General features: G+C 49.5%; 1 protein-coding gene across 1 annotated transcript in view; it reads right to left on the reverse strand.

The window, feature by feature from the left end:
- CLPB (ClpB family mitochondrial disaggregase) overlaps window positions 1-14,036 on the reverse strand; it is a 1,391,731-nt gene that overhangs the window by 148,867 nt on the left and 1,228,828 nt on the right. The window contains exon 14 of the mRNA XM_086933782.1: window positions 6,630-6,749. Coding sequence (XP_086789908.1) covers window positions 6,630-6,749 — 120 coding nt within the window. The remainder of the gene's footprint in view (window positions 1-6,629; window positions 6,750-14,036) is intronic.

The raw sequence follows: 14,036 nt of genomic DNA on the forward strand, positions 1-14,036 counted from the left end.
CAGCAGTGGTCTCGGCCGGCGTTGAGAGCGAGGAGAGTGCTGGCATCGTATCGGCGTCTGGCATCGTGGCGTTTGCGGGGTCCAAGGGTTCTGGCGCTGGGCGCGGTCCAGGCGCGGACGGGCGCAGATGGGCTTGCCTCTGGGGTGCCTCCGGCATTTAAGGCGGGGAGGGAGGGAGGAACAGCTGGGAGGCGGGAGCGGGGTGGCAAGGGGGCGTGGCGCAGGGGAGCAGTGGCAGAAGACGGGCAAGGAATACAGAAGGAAAGGGGGGAGGAGGGGAAGAGAGCTGGATGCAGGGGAAAAAAAGAGGCAAAACAAGGGCAAAAGCAGAACCTTTATTTACAAGTTGCAGATTACAAGCACAAAGCACAAAACGGAGACACTTGCCAGGAGGTAGAGCAGGATTGAACTCACGGTGGTGCAGCAGCAATGGGGAGAGGTGCTGGCACTCCGGTGGAGCTGAGCGGCAGGAGGGGAGCGGCCTGGCCTGTGAGGGACTACTAAGTCCTTCTACCTGAGAATGTCCTGAAAGGAGAAAAAGGGTTTGTTTAGAGCCTTTGCCACTTGTCCCTAGAAGATGATCTACACTGATGACCCTCATTCTGACTGCATTTACTGTCTTTATCCGGGCCATCAAGCTAAAGACTAAGTTATGTCGTACCTTTTCGGGTAGATCCCTAAGAGATGGCGAAGGGCCCCGTTTGATATGGCTTCAAAAGCTTAAGGCCAGAAAGGAGGTTATCTTCAGTTATAGTGATGAGGCATCCTCTTCTTCATCTAGGAGGTATCAGAAAAGCAGTTAATCACCTCATACTCATTCCTCAGAGGAGCGTCCTGAGAAGGCCCTCAAAAAGACCACTCATGGGTCTTCTGGGCGCAGTCACTCAAAATCTCCTCAGCGTAAAGAAAAAGAGAGTAAGGGGCATGCTTTGGAAGATAAGGCCACAAAAAAGACAGGTTCTGAGCCATCTAAATACCCCCTCAGACAATCCTTCAAGAAGCCTTCCTCAATGCCTCAGGAGGTAAAATCAGCGAAACAGACTTCGTTGTCGACGACGAAGATTGAGGTGAAGTTAATCCCAAAGAAGCCTTCACGGCCGGGAACTGATGGCTCTCCGTCGACTACGATGGTAACTACGCTGATGACGACAGCTAAGGCACTGCTGTTACTGTCGACGGCTGCATCGACGACGATGGTGTCGTCGGCTATCTTGTCAACTGGCTCGTCGACGAGGGGAAAAGCACCGGAGAAGTTGGAACTGGCCAGGAAGAGGAGGATTGCACTGGAAATAACCTGACCGAGCAAGATTACACCTCTTGTACCATCACACCTGCTGGAAGAGCAGGATTCAGAGGAGGAGGATGAAGGCCTTCTTGGCTATGCAAGTAGTCCTTCACAATTACATGTGAAGTGTCCGGAGGATGACTCCGAGGAGGAATACAGGGAGTATCTATATCCTCCCCAACAAAAATATCATCAGGGTTAACAGGAAGAGATGGTTTGGTATTCCGTCTTCCTTATTGATGGACCTGCAGTTTATGCTGGTGGACTAGAGAAAGAGGTTCCCACCAACTCTAGCATCTCAAGAGGTGCCATTTGCTTCTCCACGCCCAAGCTCCATTCCAGCTACTCCAGTTAGAAGCAGGGAGTTACTGCCAAAGCCCTTGCCAAGATCACCTCAGCCAATGCCTCAACAAGATGCAGTCACCACTGACGATGACCAAGAAGAGGGAGAGATAACAGACCCCAACAAGGAATGGGATGACTACCTTATTCCTTCGCCTTTTTCTCCCTTTCCGGTGCTGATTGATTCACCAGAGGACATCGGCGGATTCCATAATTTGATGGAAAGAACAGCGAAGAGATTTGAACTTACAATATCAACTACCCAGATAGGGTGTTTCTTATATGATTTCAAGGAACCATACAGGAAATCAGTTAAAGCTATCCCTATCATTAGCCATGTTTGGGAGGAAGGCCTTAAGATCATGAGGACATCCTGCAAGGAACATCACGTTCTTGGGAGCGATTCTGGACACCACAGTAAACAAGGCATTTCCTTCCATGGAGAGACAACAGAGGCTATTCTCTCTATCCCAGGCATTTTCAAAAAGAACGTGTCTTTCAGTACGCCGTTACAAGTCACTACTAGGAACAATATCCTCTTGCATTCCTCTCGTTCCTCTCTGCCGATTAAGGATATGTCCGTTGCAGGAACAACTGGATGGCATCAGGCAGTGGGATCCTTCAGCGACATTGTCACAATCAACCCGGCCATGGTTCAAGCAGTAGTGGGGTGGACCCAACAACGAAATATCTCAGTCGGCATTTCCTTCCTTACCGAACCAGCTCCGCTGGTTTTAATCACCGATGCATCCCTAGAAGGTTAGTGGGCTTTTCGTCAAGACCTCCAGGTCAATGGTCGTTGGAAGTTACAGGAACAGCAACTTCACATCAATCTACTGGAACTCAGGGCAGTGGGATTAGCATTGCTGGCTTTACTGCTGAGAATACAAGACTCAGCTGTACTAATCAGGACAGACAAGACAACAGCAATGCATTATCTCAACAAACAGGGTGGTACGAAATCGCTCTCCCGGTCTCAGGAAGTCCAGAAAATATGGAAATGGGCAGTTCTAAATGGAATATCCTTTAAAGCGGAACATCTTCCGGGAGATCAGAATGTCAAGGCGGAAACTCTGAGCAGACTCAAATTAACCTGTCAAAAGTGGGAGATCAATCAGGGAATTCTAGAGGACATCTTCCTAAAGTGGGGAAACTAACAGTGGATCTCTTCGCGACAGCCGGCAACAAAAAAAGCTGGTTCTTCACAAGTTGGCTTCACTAACGGGGGTCTTGGGGGAATGTGTTTTTGATGGCAAGGTCAGGCATCTTTTCCTACGCTTTTCCTCCGATTCCCCTCCTGCCCTGCATTTTTACAAAGATCAAGGGGGAACTGTGCAGAATGATCCTGATAGCCCCATGGTGGCCGAGACAACACTGGTTCACGGAGCTGCTTCTGCTGTCGGAGGCTCATCCAATTCGCCTTAAACCAATACCAACACTCTTGTCCCTGGGATGATGCCCCAGGGACAAGTACTTCATCCAGATCCGAAATCACTATGTTTAGCCGGTTGGTTCCTGATCACTGTGAATTTCAGCATTTAAATACTTCATCTGAATGCAAGGATATCTTGTCAAATGCCAGGGTGGAAAGTACAAACAAGATATACAGGATGAAATAAAAAAGGTTCTGTATATGGTGCCAGGAGTTTAATATTCATCCTCTGAGATCGGCAGCTCATGAGATTATCCCATATATTCTGCTCTTGGCAAAATCTGGTTTAGCTCATGCATCGATAAGAGTGCATCTAGCCGCTATATCACGTTACAGAAGAACTTCCTCTGGACCATCGTTGTGGTCTGAGAGAATCATCAAACAATTCGTGAAGGGATTATTTCTTACCTTTCGTCCAGCGAGGCCTCCACCACTTCTCTGGCAACTAAATATTGTACTATCTCAACTAATGGAGCAGCCCTTCGAACCCATTCACAGAGCCGATCTCAAATTGTTATCATGAAAGGTAGCTCTTCAGCTAGCACTCACTTCAGCCAGAAGAGTTGGGGAACTACAGGGTCTCACCATACAGGAACCTTTCTTGCAGTTCAGGAGGACCGGATAGTCCTCAGAACTAATCCGAAATTTATACCCAAGGTGCCATCAGACTTTCATTTGAATGAGCTTCTAATTCTTAAAAAGGTTTTTTCCTCAACCAACAACTGCGGCGGAAAGAGCTCTCCACTCGCTAGATGTTCAGCACTGTCTCAAATTCTATTTGCAAAGAACAAAACCTTTCCACAAGTCATCAGAGCTCTTTAGAGTCTTTAGTGCACCCAGAAAGAGTTTTTCTCTATCCAAAAGGGGAATTGCCCGATGGATTTCCAGTGTAATTCAATATTGTCATCAGGTAGCTGGGAAGCCGTTGAATGCTCGAGTTTGTGCTCATTCTACGAGAGCAGTGTCTACTTCCACTGCTTTGTTTGCTGAGGTACCCGTCCAGGATATCTGCAGGGCAGCTACCTGGAAGAGTACCCACACCGTCACCAGACATTACTGCCTGGATGCATACGCGGATAAGGATGTGGCAGTGGGACAAGCAGTGCTGAGAAACCTTTTCCAGTGACTGTGATCCCTCTTTACCATCCCTCCTTCCTTTATGCATTGCATTTTCACATTTTATTGTAACTGTTTTTCTCTTGTCATATTTTAAGATGAATAAATGTTGTTATTATCAAAGAATATGACTAGGCTATGGGATACCTACGAGTTTTAAGATGGAGCATATGTATGGTGCAGTTGCAAGTTGCATTTTGGTTTATGTCACTTTCAAGCACAATAAAATGTGCTACCTACTGCTAGCTACTCTGATTCAAGCATGTGAATCTACGAAAGTTCCAATACTGGAGAAAGAAAATAAGTTACTTACCTGTAACTGTAGTTCTCCAGTATTGGTAACTTTTATAGATTCACATGCGACCCACCCTCCTCCCCTGAGAGGCTCACCTATCGTTTTTTTGGGCATAAACATTATCTTTGGCACAAGTGCTTGTAAATCTGAGGGGCTAAGGTTCTCTCAGGAGTGTTCTAGAGGGTGAGAGATCCTGATTGGTTCAGGGAAAAGTGTAGTCTATTTTACATAATGACTGTTATGGACTACAAAATGTAAATGGGCCTAGGCCTTTTTTCTGTTTTGAATATATCTAAGCATTGCTTTTTTATTCACATCATGACGATTTGGAATGATTCAAGCATGTGAATCTATGAAAATTATCAATGCTGTTACAGGTAAGTAACTTGTTTTCTTCTAACTACTCACCTGAAGTTTACTAATGTTTTCCACCTCCATACACCACCTTAGTCACATACAAACTGGAGCTGCATTTCTGCTGAAGATCGTGTTTCCCTTTCATGTCAACCAATCCATCACTTTTCCAGAATCCTTTGTTCTGCCTCACCCCTTGCAAGAGGAGGATAGACTACTGCCTTGACCACAAAAGACCCTTGAGTTTCTACATTACTCATACCAAGGACTCATACCAAGGACCATCAGATGAAAGATCTGCTCTTTGTGGGGTTCTCTGGGGCAAAGAAGGATTTGACAGGGCAGAAAAGTATGATATTGTGGTAGATAGTCATCTGTATTAAGATCTGCAATGCACTGGTCATGAAGTAGACTCCAGAGGGTCTGAGGGCTCATTTGATCAGGGCCAAAGCTGCTACCACTGCATTGGCATGCAGGGTACCTGTTCTGAACATCTGTCAGGCCGCAATCTGGGCGTTAATTCACACGTTCATACAGAACTACTTCCTTGACTGCGATGACTCCCCACCACATAACAGGTTAAGAAGTGATGCAGTCTCCCTAACATGATGACAATTCTCTGGCAAGCTTCCATGTTAAAAGAAAGTTGGTTAAATATGTGAGACACAAACGGATTTTACATATAACAACATTGAGAAGCAGATCTGCAAAGTAGAGAAGCCAGGTTCCCATAGATAAAAAATCAGCACTGTTATTAAGAACACATAAAAAATATTTCATTTTCCTCTACTAACAAGAAGAAACCTTTGCTGAGGAGAGGAAGCAGAAGAAACTGAGGAGAGACTATGCCTAAGCTGAAGTGCTGCTTTGGGGATTGGCCTGTCGTGGTTTCCTGACTGCCAAAGGAAGGAGAAAGGAACTTTGTGTACTTTATTTTCAACTTGTGAACGATCTCCAAGGGCTTGGAACACAGCTTGCCTCCTGCTGAAGTCTCAGGGACAACAGACTTCACCCACCCCCCCTCAAGAGTCTTCCTGAAGTGCCTGCAGTAGTGCTGGACTTTGTGAGGACTTGTGTGTCGCAAGGAGCAGGAAGCGTGACTCTAGAACAAGTGTGTCGCCGAAATGCCGCTGCCGCTTCACATCACAAAGTGCCACTCATCGCCGGAGAAGAGGATCGACGTCGCAGCAGACGCCGCCGCATCACCGGGAAGCGTGTCACAGGAGAAGAGGATCGACTTCGCATCAGACGCCACCACATATCCGAGAAGCGTGTCGCAGGGCCTGTCGCGTCTCATCGCAGGAGAAGAGGATCGACATCGCATCAGACGCCGCCGCATCTCCGAGAAGAGTGTCGCAGGGACTGTCGTGACTCGCATCGTTGTGGAAGCAACTCGCATCGCCAGGAGAGAGAGGATCGACGTCGAAACAGACAATGACGCCGCATCACTGGGAAGCTTGTCGCAGGGCCTGTCACGGTTCGCATCGTGGAAAGCATCTCGCATCGCCGGAGAAGAGGATCGATGTCGCAGCAGATGCCACCGCATCATCGGGAAGCGTGTCGCATCAAGGAGAAAGCGTCATCTTTATTTCTTTGCACCATATCTTTGCTGCATCTTCATCCCTGCAACACTTTCATTGTAGAAGTGTGACGCATCGTGAGATACATTGACTCAACTTCTTATGTTGCTAACCTGACAAAAATGACTGCAAATTCAAACCACACCTGTAAATGTGCAAATGCACCAGAAAATTTGAAATTCCAAATATAATACTGTTATAACAAATTATGTCTTATATAAGTACCTTTTTGGCCCAAAAGTTTAGCTCCTTGTTCACAAGTTGGATGAGCTCAGAATGACAAAAAGGGAGAAAGTAAACAATTTCATTGATCCTTCCAAGAAACTCATCCCTCCGGAAGTGAGCCTACAAAGAAGAGAAAAGTAAGAGTCAGCATATGATTTTTGTCTGCAACCGCTCTTCAAAATCAACCCGAGTTATAACAATCACTTTCGATCAATGGCATCATTAGTAGCAAATTAAATAAGATGCATCCTAAATAATAACAAAGATAATGAATGACCACTCCATTTAAGCGTTAAAAGCCTTACCCTTCACATTATGACCTTAACAGGACTCACTCTCACTTCGAAGTACAGGACGCTTTAGCCAGATGGCTCTCACATAACAATTGATCTATCTAAGATGTGAACCAAAGCTCAACGTTCATTCCATCTTCTTACTTCGACTTGTCCCTGCATAAAACAGAACTCAACATTTTGGCAGGGAACGCCTATTTAAAAAAGTGCCGAACTGGTAAATGCTATTTGTAGGAGAGTAGGGTCTGCAATCCTATGATCACCCGGACTTTTTGCTTTTGTTTCACTGGTTTACGACTTTCTCGGGCTGTGGGCCTGCCAATCAGACCCACAGCCTAGCTGTTCTCTCACTAAATTGATGTGTGTACCTTAGGTGCATTACCCAATTGGAACTGGGCCACCCCGTCAGACCCTGTAACTCAGGGCATCGGTGTACCCAGGGCCTACCAGGGGCCGAAGCATGTATTATGCCACCCCTGGATGGCCATCTAAAACTGACACAACTGGCTGCACGACAGCTGGGGCAACGTAGCGTACTCGTTCGTTGCTTTAGGTATAGTATCCTTATATCTAACCTCACAATGGACACCCTGGTTCCTATCAGTCACTCCTATGGCAGGCCTTGACAATCCTGAAGGCAGAGTGCATGGAACCGTGTGAATTGGGCTCTGGCACGAGCCGAGCCCGGTTGCAGCTTGCGGAACCAAGACCCAATGGCTGTTCCATGATAACGCGTATCATATCGGTAACTTCGGTATCGCGTTATCAAGACATGTCGAGTAAGGTGTCATACGAATCGGGATGTTGCCCCCTCACCAATCCTGGCGACGAAGTTGGCATTCCGCCCTTCTAGAGGGACACGACATGTACGTAACTGTGAACCCCGGTTAAAGTTAACTGAAGCCTCAGTTCCACAAAATGGACGCTGCCACCACAGACACAAGTCTGACCTCCTGCTGCTGGGAGTCCTTCCAGCGAGGAGAGCTCGGACAAAGGGTTTCCTGTCAAGGGCGGTGTTCGCACCGTCCCAGACAGGGTTTGTGTATTCTGGGTAGGTAGGGCTTTGCGAGAAGGTGACTGCGGAGTGGCACCCCGGTGCTCACTACGCATCTGCCGGCTAGAACCAGTTCCAGGGGCGCGCAGCCCCTGACCTGGGGAAAGTCCAGCAGGGGGAGAGGGGTGTAACTACCCCCCTTCCTGGTCCCACCCTTAGGGCAGGACCTAGTCATGTACCCACCCCTTTCTTTAGGATAAAGGCCGGAGCGGGGACCCTTCCAAATCAGATCATCTTTGAATCAAGAATACTTTCTACGAAAGGACTTCGAGACTCTTCTTAAGATTTCTCCCTTGTGACTAAGGAGTAGTCACCCTGCACCAGCAGGCACCATCTAAGAACTCTGCGGTTTGCTGCAAGTCCTTCCTCAGGAATCCGACGGCCCAGCTCGACGAGAACCGGCTTCCCTGGCACCTCTGACCTCTACCCACGTCGTCAGCTCAGCTGAGATCTGCGGGTGCGACGAGACCTCGAGGGACCGGCCATCATCAAAACCTGCACGCTTTCTTAAACAGCACGACCATCGAAGCAATTCTCTGGTGAGTGCTCTGGGGTCCGAGAAGCCCCGACCCTGAGCCGCTCCAGCACCGAAGTGCAGCCTCCCAGCATCTCCACGATCTGCGTGGGGCCCTTCTGCTCGCCGCTCAGCCCGTTGTCTGGTCACTAGCCGCTGGCTTGTGCCCTTCCTTGACGACATCCGACAACCAACGCTGCTGGTCTGGTTGCTCCAGACTGGCCCTTGCTTCCTTCTTTGCGAGAAGCACCTCGGACCCTCCTGGTCCACTCAAGACGCCATTTTAGGCCCACCAAGTGGTCCTGAAATTTGCCAAGGCTTGTTGCCCCAATCCTGGGCCCAGCGACGCCGACAGCATCAACCTTCGTGGGACAGCTCGCACCTCCACCCTGGTCGCCGACAACGCCTCCTGGTCCGTGAGACTGCAGAGCCTAGCGTCGCCCAATCACCTTGTCGAGGTGACGGCCATCCGGTGCCTTCCTGGTACCCTCTGACTACTGGCTAGTAGTACGAACTTGGTCCCCTCTGCTTTCAGGTATCAACGATCTCTGATCCAGGCTTGGATCTCTACGAACTATTCAGCACTGGTCGCCGGCCAGCAACTCCTTTTCTTCCGGCTCCTGGCTCGTCAGCGAAGACCCCGACGCCTGTAAGACTTGTGCAGCCGCAGCCCTCGTGGCTAGGTAACTTCGGCATTTCGGTGCCTGCATAGCCTCCTTACTCTAGGGTCCCGAGTCCCTCGCTTCCGACTTGCCTTATCGGGTCCGCCCGAGACCATTAGAACTTTCCGTGCCCTCGGGCATTTGTTTTAATTGTGCACTTGAAGTATTTTCTAAGAGCTTTGGTTTGTGCTTAGTACCCTGTCCTCATAAAGAGTACAGGGCTGTTGTGATTCTTGATAAATAACTTGTTTATTTTCATAACACTTGTGTGGTGTCCTTTCACTTGGTGTTCAAGGGGTATGTGATGGTATAACAGCTGGCTTAACACGCCCTCTAGAGTTTAGCCCGAAGACTGCTCGTATCCACGCTACTAGGATAGCTGGTCTAAGGTTGACTTACAACCAATCACCATAAGGGTCGTTTGGAACGATACATAGTGGTCGCTAGAATAGCGAACGCTGCATATCGGGCCAACTTCTCACATTGGTGGCAGCGGTGGGATTTGAGCTTGCTGTTGTTTTACCACGCGTATCCTAAGAATATCTTGTGAAAGATCGCATAAGTACTCCAGGTACATATAACTTAGCTTAGAATACTCTGAGTTCTACTGAACCAGCTGTTGTAGCTCCTCAAGGCTTAGCACACCTTGGCTACAACTCTTAGCAAGGGATCAGTAGGTAAACCCATAGTGTAGGTAGGTGCATCACTTACACCACACTAGAAGCAGCATGTCAGACAAAGGAGGAAACTCTGAGTCTCCCCTTGTGTCAGTGGACCCTCCACAGGTCACCTCCAGATATGCTGCACTTAGCTTCCACGAGATGCGACAAATCTGTACATCTCGAAAGCTAAAACAGGGTGCAAACCCTACCATTCCGTTTCTGATTGGTCTCTTGGAGACTTATGATGCCAGGAGGGCGGGTAACACCGACCCTTCTCATCCAGAAGTGGATATGCCTCCCCTCGAGGGAACCCGAGGTGACCCTGACCTTATCCATCTCTCCGCCGAGGGCGAAGAGGAGGACGAGGAACCAGAGACATCTGGGGACGAGGCAGACGAAGGTCCAGTCTTAGTTAGTCAGCTAACTCAGGACAACTTAAGCCGGCACGAGATTGGTACTAGGGGACCCCTGGGCCCTCTCTCGGGCCAGCTTAACATTGGGAACGGACGAGTTAGATCTCTATCAAGAGGCTCTAACAGATCTGTTCGAACCAATGGCTCTCGAGGCTCTGCTCGAAGAGGGATGACATCACCTCAGAGGAGAGTGTACGAAGCGAAGGAGCGGGAAGTCAATCTGCGGATCGAAAGGGAAGAACTTGCCTTAGCCAAAGAGAGACTCGCCTTTGCTCGAGAGCAAGAGTTGAGTGGGACAATTCCCACTGGTGGCAGCATTCCCCCATGGGAACCCAGGAGTTTAGACACTAAGCACCTGAATAAGATAGTGCCCCCCTTTAAGCAAAGGGACGACATCCACAAATGGATTACTGCTTTGGAGCGGGCCTGCACTGTACAGTGCGTCCCCCAGAGTCAGTGGGCAGCTATCTTGTGGCTCTCCTTTGAAGGTAAAGGTAGAGATAAGCTCCTCACCACAAGGGTGGAGGATGCTAACAATTACCAGGTCCTGAAGAACACACTGATCGATGGGTTCGGCCTAACCACTGAGCAGTACAGGTTGCTGTTCAGGGATACCCAGAAAACTCAGTCTCAGGACTGGTCTGATTTCGTTTATTGTGCCACTAAGGCTTTGGAGGGCTGGTTGCTGGGCAGTAAGGTTACTGATTACACAGGATTGTATAATGTGATCATGCGAGAACAAATTTTAAACAATTGTCAGAACCAGTTGTTGCATCAGCACCTTGTCGACTCGGATCTGACCTCTCCCCAAGAATTGGGAAAGAAGGCAGACAGATGGGTCAGAACAAGGGTTAAGCAAAACCAGGGCCAGAACCAGGGTGGTCAGAAGAAAGCAGACCAGAAGGGTAAAGATTTGAAAGGGGAACAAAATGACCAGAAGTCTTCGACAGGTCCCCAACAACCCAAAGAGGGGGGGGGGGTCAGGCTTCCCAGAAAAAGAAGAATCAAGAAGGCCAATCGAAAAGGTGGTGCCAATACTGTAAAAGTAAAACTCACTGATTTAGTGAGTGCACCAAGAAAGGAGGGCAGACTCCTGCTACTGCAGCCCCTAGGGCACCTGTGCCCCCTAGTACAGCCAGCAGTAGTAGTGCGCCTCCCAAGGGACTAGTTGGGTTAACCTTGGGTTCTGAGGGGTGTGACAGCTTAGCTGGTACGCTCACTCAGGCTGTCCTTGTCTGTACAGGGGATGTGGACATATCCCCTGATGTCAGTCCCAATACTTTGGGCAAATACCGACAGACGCCTTTAATAAATGGAAGAATGGCTCAGGCCTATAGGGACACTTGTGCCAGCGTCACCATGGTGACGCCTAACTTTGTGGACCCTGGACAGATCATGCCAGGTACAGATTTCCTGGTGACCACTGCCAGCAACGTCACTACCAGTCATAGTATGGCGATTGTTGCTTTCTCCTGGGGAGGGGTAAATGGCCAGAAAAAGGTTGTTGTTAGTTCAGACCTCCCAGTGGATTGTTTGTTGGGCAATGATTTGGAGTCATCACAATGGTCAGAAGTGGAGCAACGGACTCACATGGAGATGTTAGGCTTGCCAGCACACGTGTTTGCTGTGACTAGGTCACAGGTCAGACGATGCCCCACTGAACAGGTGCTGGATCCTGGAACAACGGACCAGACACCTCCCAAGAAGAAGAGCAGTCGGGTTAAGGCTTCGCCTTCCCCCTTGCCCCAGGTCGAGGATCAGGTCTCAGAGGAGGCTGACCTCCAGGAATTGCGGGAAACTGAACCTAAAGAACTCGAACTTGATCAAGTTGAGTTTCTGGGCTCAGGGGGACCCACACGAGAGGACCTGGGGAAGGACCAGTTAGCCTGCCCTTCTCTTGAACCCCTCAGACAGCAGGCGGCTGCTGAGGCTGCTGGGAACGCCACAGGTACCCACAAGGTATACTGGGAAGATGGACTCCTGTACACTGAGGCAAGAGACCCCAAGCCTGGCATGACCAGGAGGCTGGTCGTCCCCTTGTCTCAGCGTGGTTTCCTCCTTACCTTGGCCCACGAGATTCCCTTAGCAGGACACTTAGGCCAGACGAAGACGTGGGACAGGCTTGTCTCACACTTTCACTGGCCTCACATGAACGAAGATACCAAGGAGTTTTGCCGCTCATGTGTCACTTGCCAAGCCAGTGGTAAGTCAGGTGGCACGACAAAGGCCCCCCTTATACCAATGCCTGTGGTGGGGGTGCCCTTTGAGCGGGTGGGGATTGACATCGTCGGTCCCATGGAACCACCCACAGCATCAGGGCACAAGTTTATACTGGTGGTAGTGGATCATGCCACCAGGTATCCTGAAGCTATTCCCCTTAGGACCACTACAGCACCTGTTGTGGCAAGAGCCCTAGTTGGAGTATTCTCCAGGGTGGGCTTCCCTAAGGAGGTCGTCTCCGACAGAGGTGCAAACTTTATGTCGAGCTACTTAACTGCTATGTGGAAGGAGTGTGGTGTCAACTACAAGTTCACTACGCCCTACCATCCACAATGCAATGGGCTTGTTGAGAGATTCAACAGGACCCTGAAAGGGATGATTCATGGACTACCTGAAAAGCTTCGGCGTAGATGGGACGTCCTGATCCCCTGCCTTTTATTCGCTTACAGAGAAGTCCCACAGAAGGGGGTTGGCTACAGCCCTTTTGAACTTTTGTACGGGCATCCTGTAAGAGGACCCCTGTGTTTGGTGAAGGAAGGATGGGAGAGACCTCTCAAAAAGCCTGCAACCAACATAGTGGACTAAGTGCTTGGTCTCCGCTCGCGGATGGCCGAATACATGGAGAAGGCATCCGAAAACCTTAAGGCAGCCAAGAACTCCAGAAAACTTGGCATGACCAAAAGGCTGTCTTGACTGTTTACCAGCCCGGACAGAAGGTGTGGGTGTTGGAGCCAGTGGCCCCAGCAGCACTTAAGGACAAATGGTCCGGGCCCTACACCATCCTGGAGAAAAAGGGAGAGGTCACCTACCTGGTAGACCTGGGAACTCCCAGGAGCCCCCACAGGGTGCTCCATGTCAACAGGCTCAAGGCATATGTCGACAGGAAGGACATGAGCTTGCTCATGGCCATAGATGAGGGACAGGAGGAGGAGAGTGACCCTCTCCCCGACCTGCTCACTCAGAATCCTGACGATGGATCGGTAGATGGTGCTGTCTTTTGTGGCAGCCTCTCCGAACATCAACAGGAGGATTGTAAACAGGTTCTTCAATCCTTCCGGCCTATGTTCTCTCTAACACCCAGTCAGACCAATTGGTGTACCCATGAGGTTGACACTGGCGACAGCTTGCCCGTCAAGAGTAAAATCTACCGGCAGCCTGATCACGTTAGAGACTGCATCAAGAGTGAAGTGCAGAAAATGTTGGAGTTGGGAGTCATTTAACCCTCGGACAGCCCCTGGGCTAGTCCCGTAGTTCTAGTGCCGAAACCTCACACCCCGGGCGGTAAGAAAGAGATGAGGTTCTGCGTAGACTACAGGGGTCTCAATGCAGTCATTAAGACTGACGCCCACCCAATACCAAGGGCAGACGAGCTTATCGATAGATTGGCTTCGGCCAACTACCTAAGTACGTTTGACCTGACCGCTGGGTATTGGCAAATCAGGTTAGCTGAGGACGCTAAGCCCAAAACAGCATTTTCTACCCCTGGTGGGCATTACCAGTTCGTGGTGATGCCCTTTGGTTTGAAAAATGCACCTGCCACCTTCCAACGGTTGGTGAATCACGTTCTCACTGGGCTGGATGACTTCTGT

The sequence above is a fragment of the Lissotriton vulgaris genome, chromosome 8 (assembly GCF_964263255.1).
Source record: "Lissotriton vulgaris chromosome 8, aLisVul1.2, whole genome shotgun sequence".
Taxonomy (NCBI): Eukaryota; Metazoa; Chordata; class Amphibia; order Caudata; family Salamandridae; genus Lissotriton; species Lissotriton vulgaris.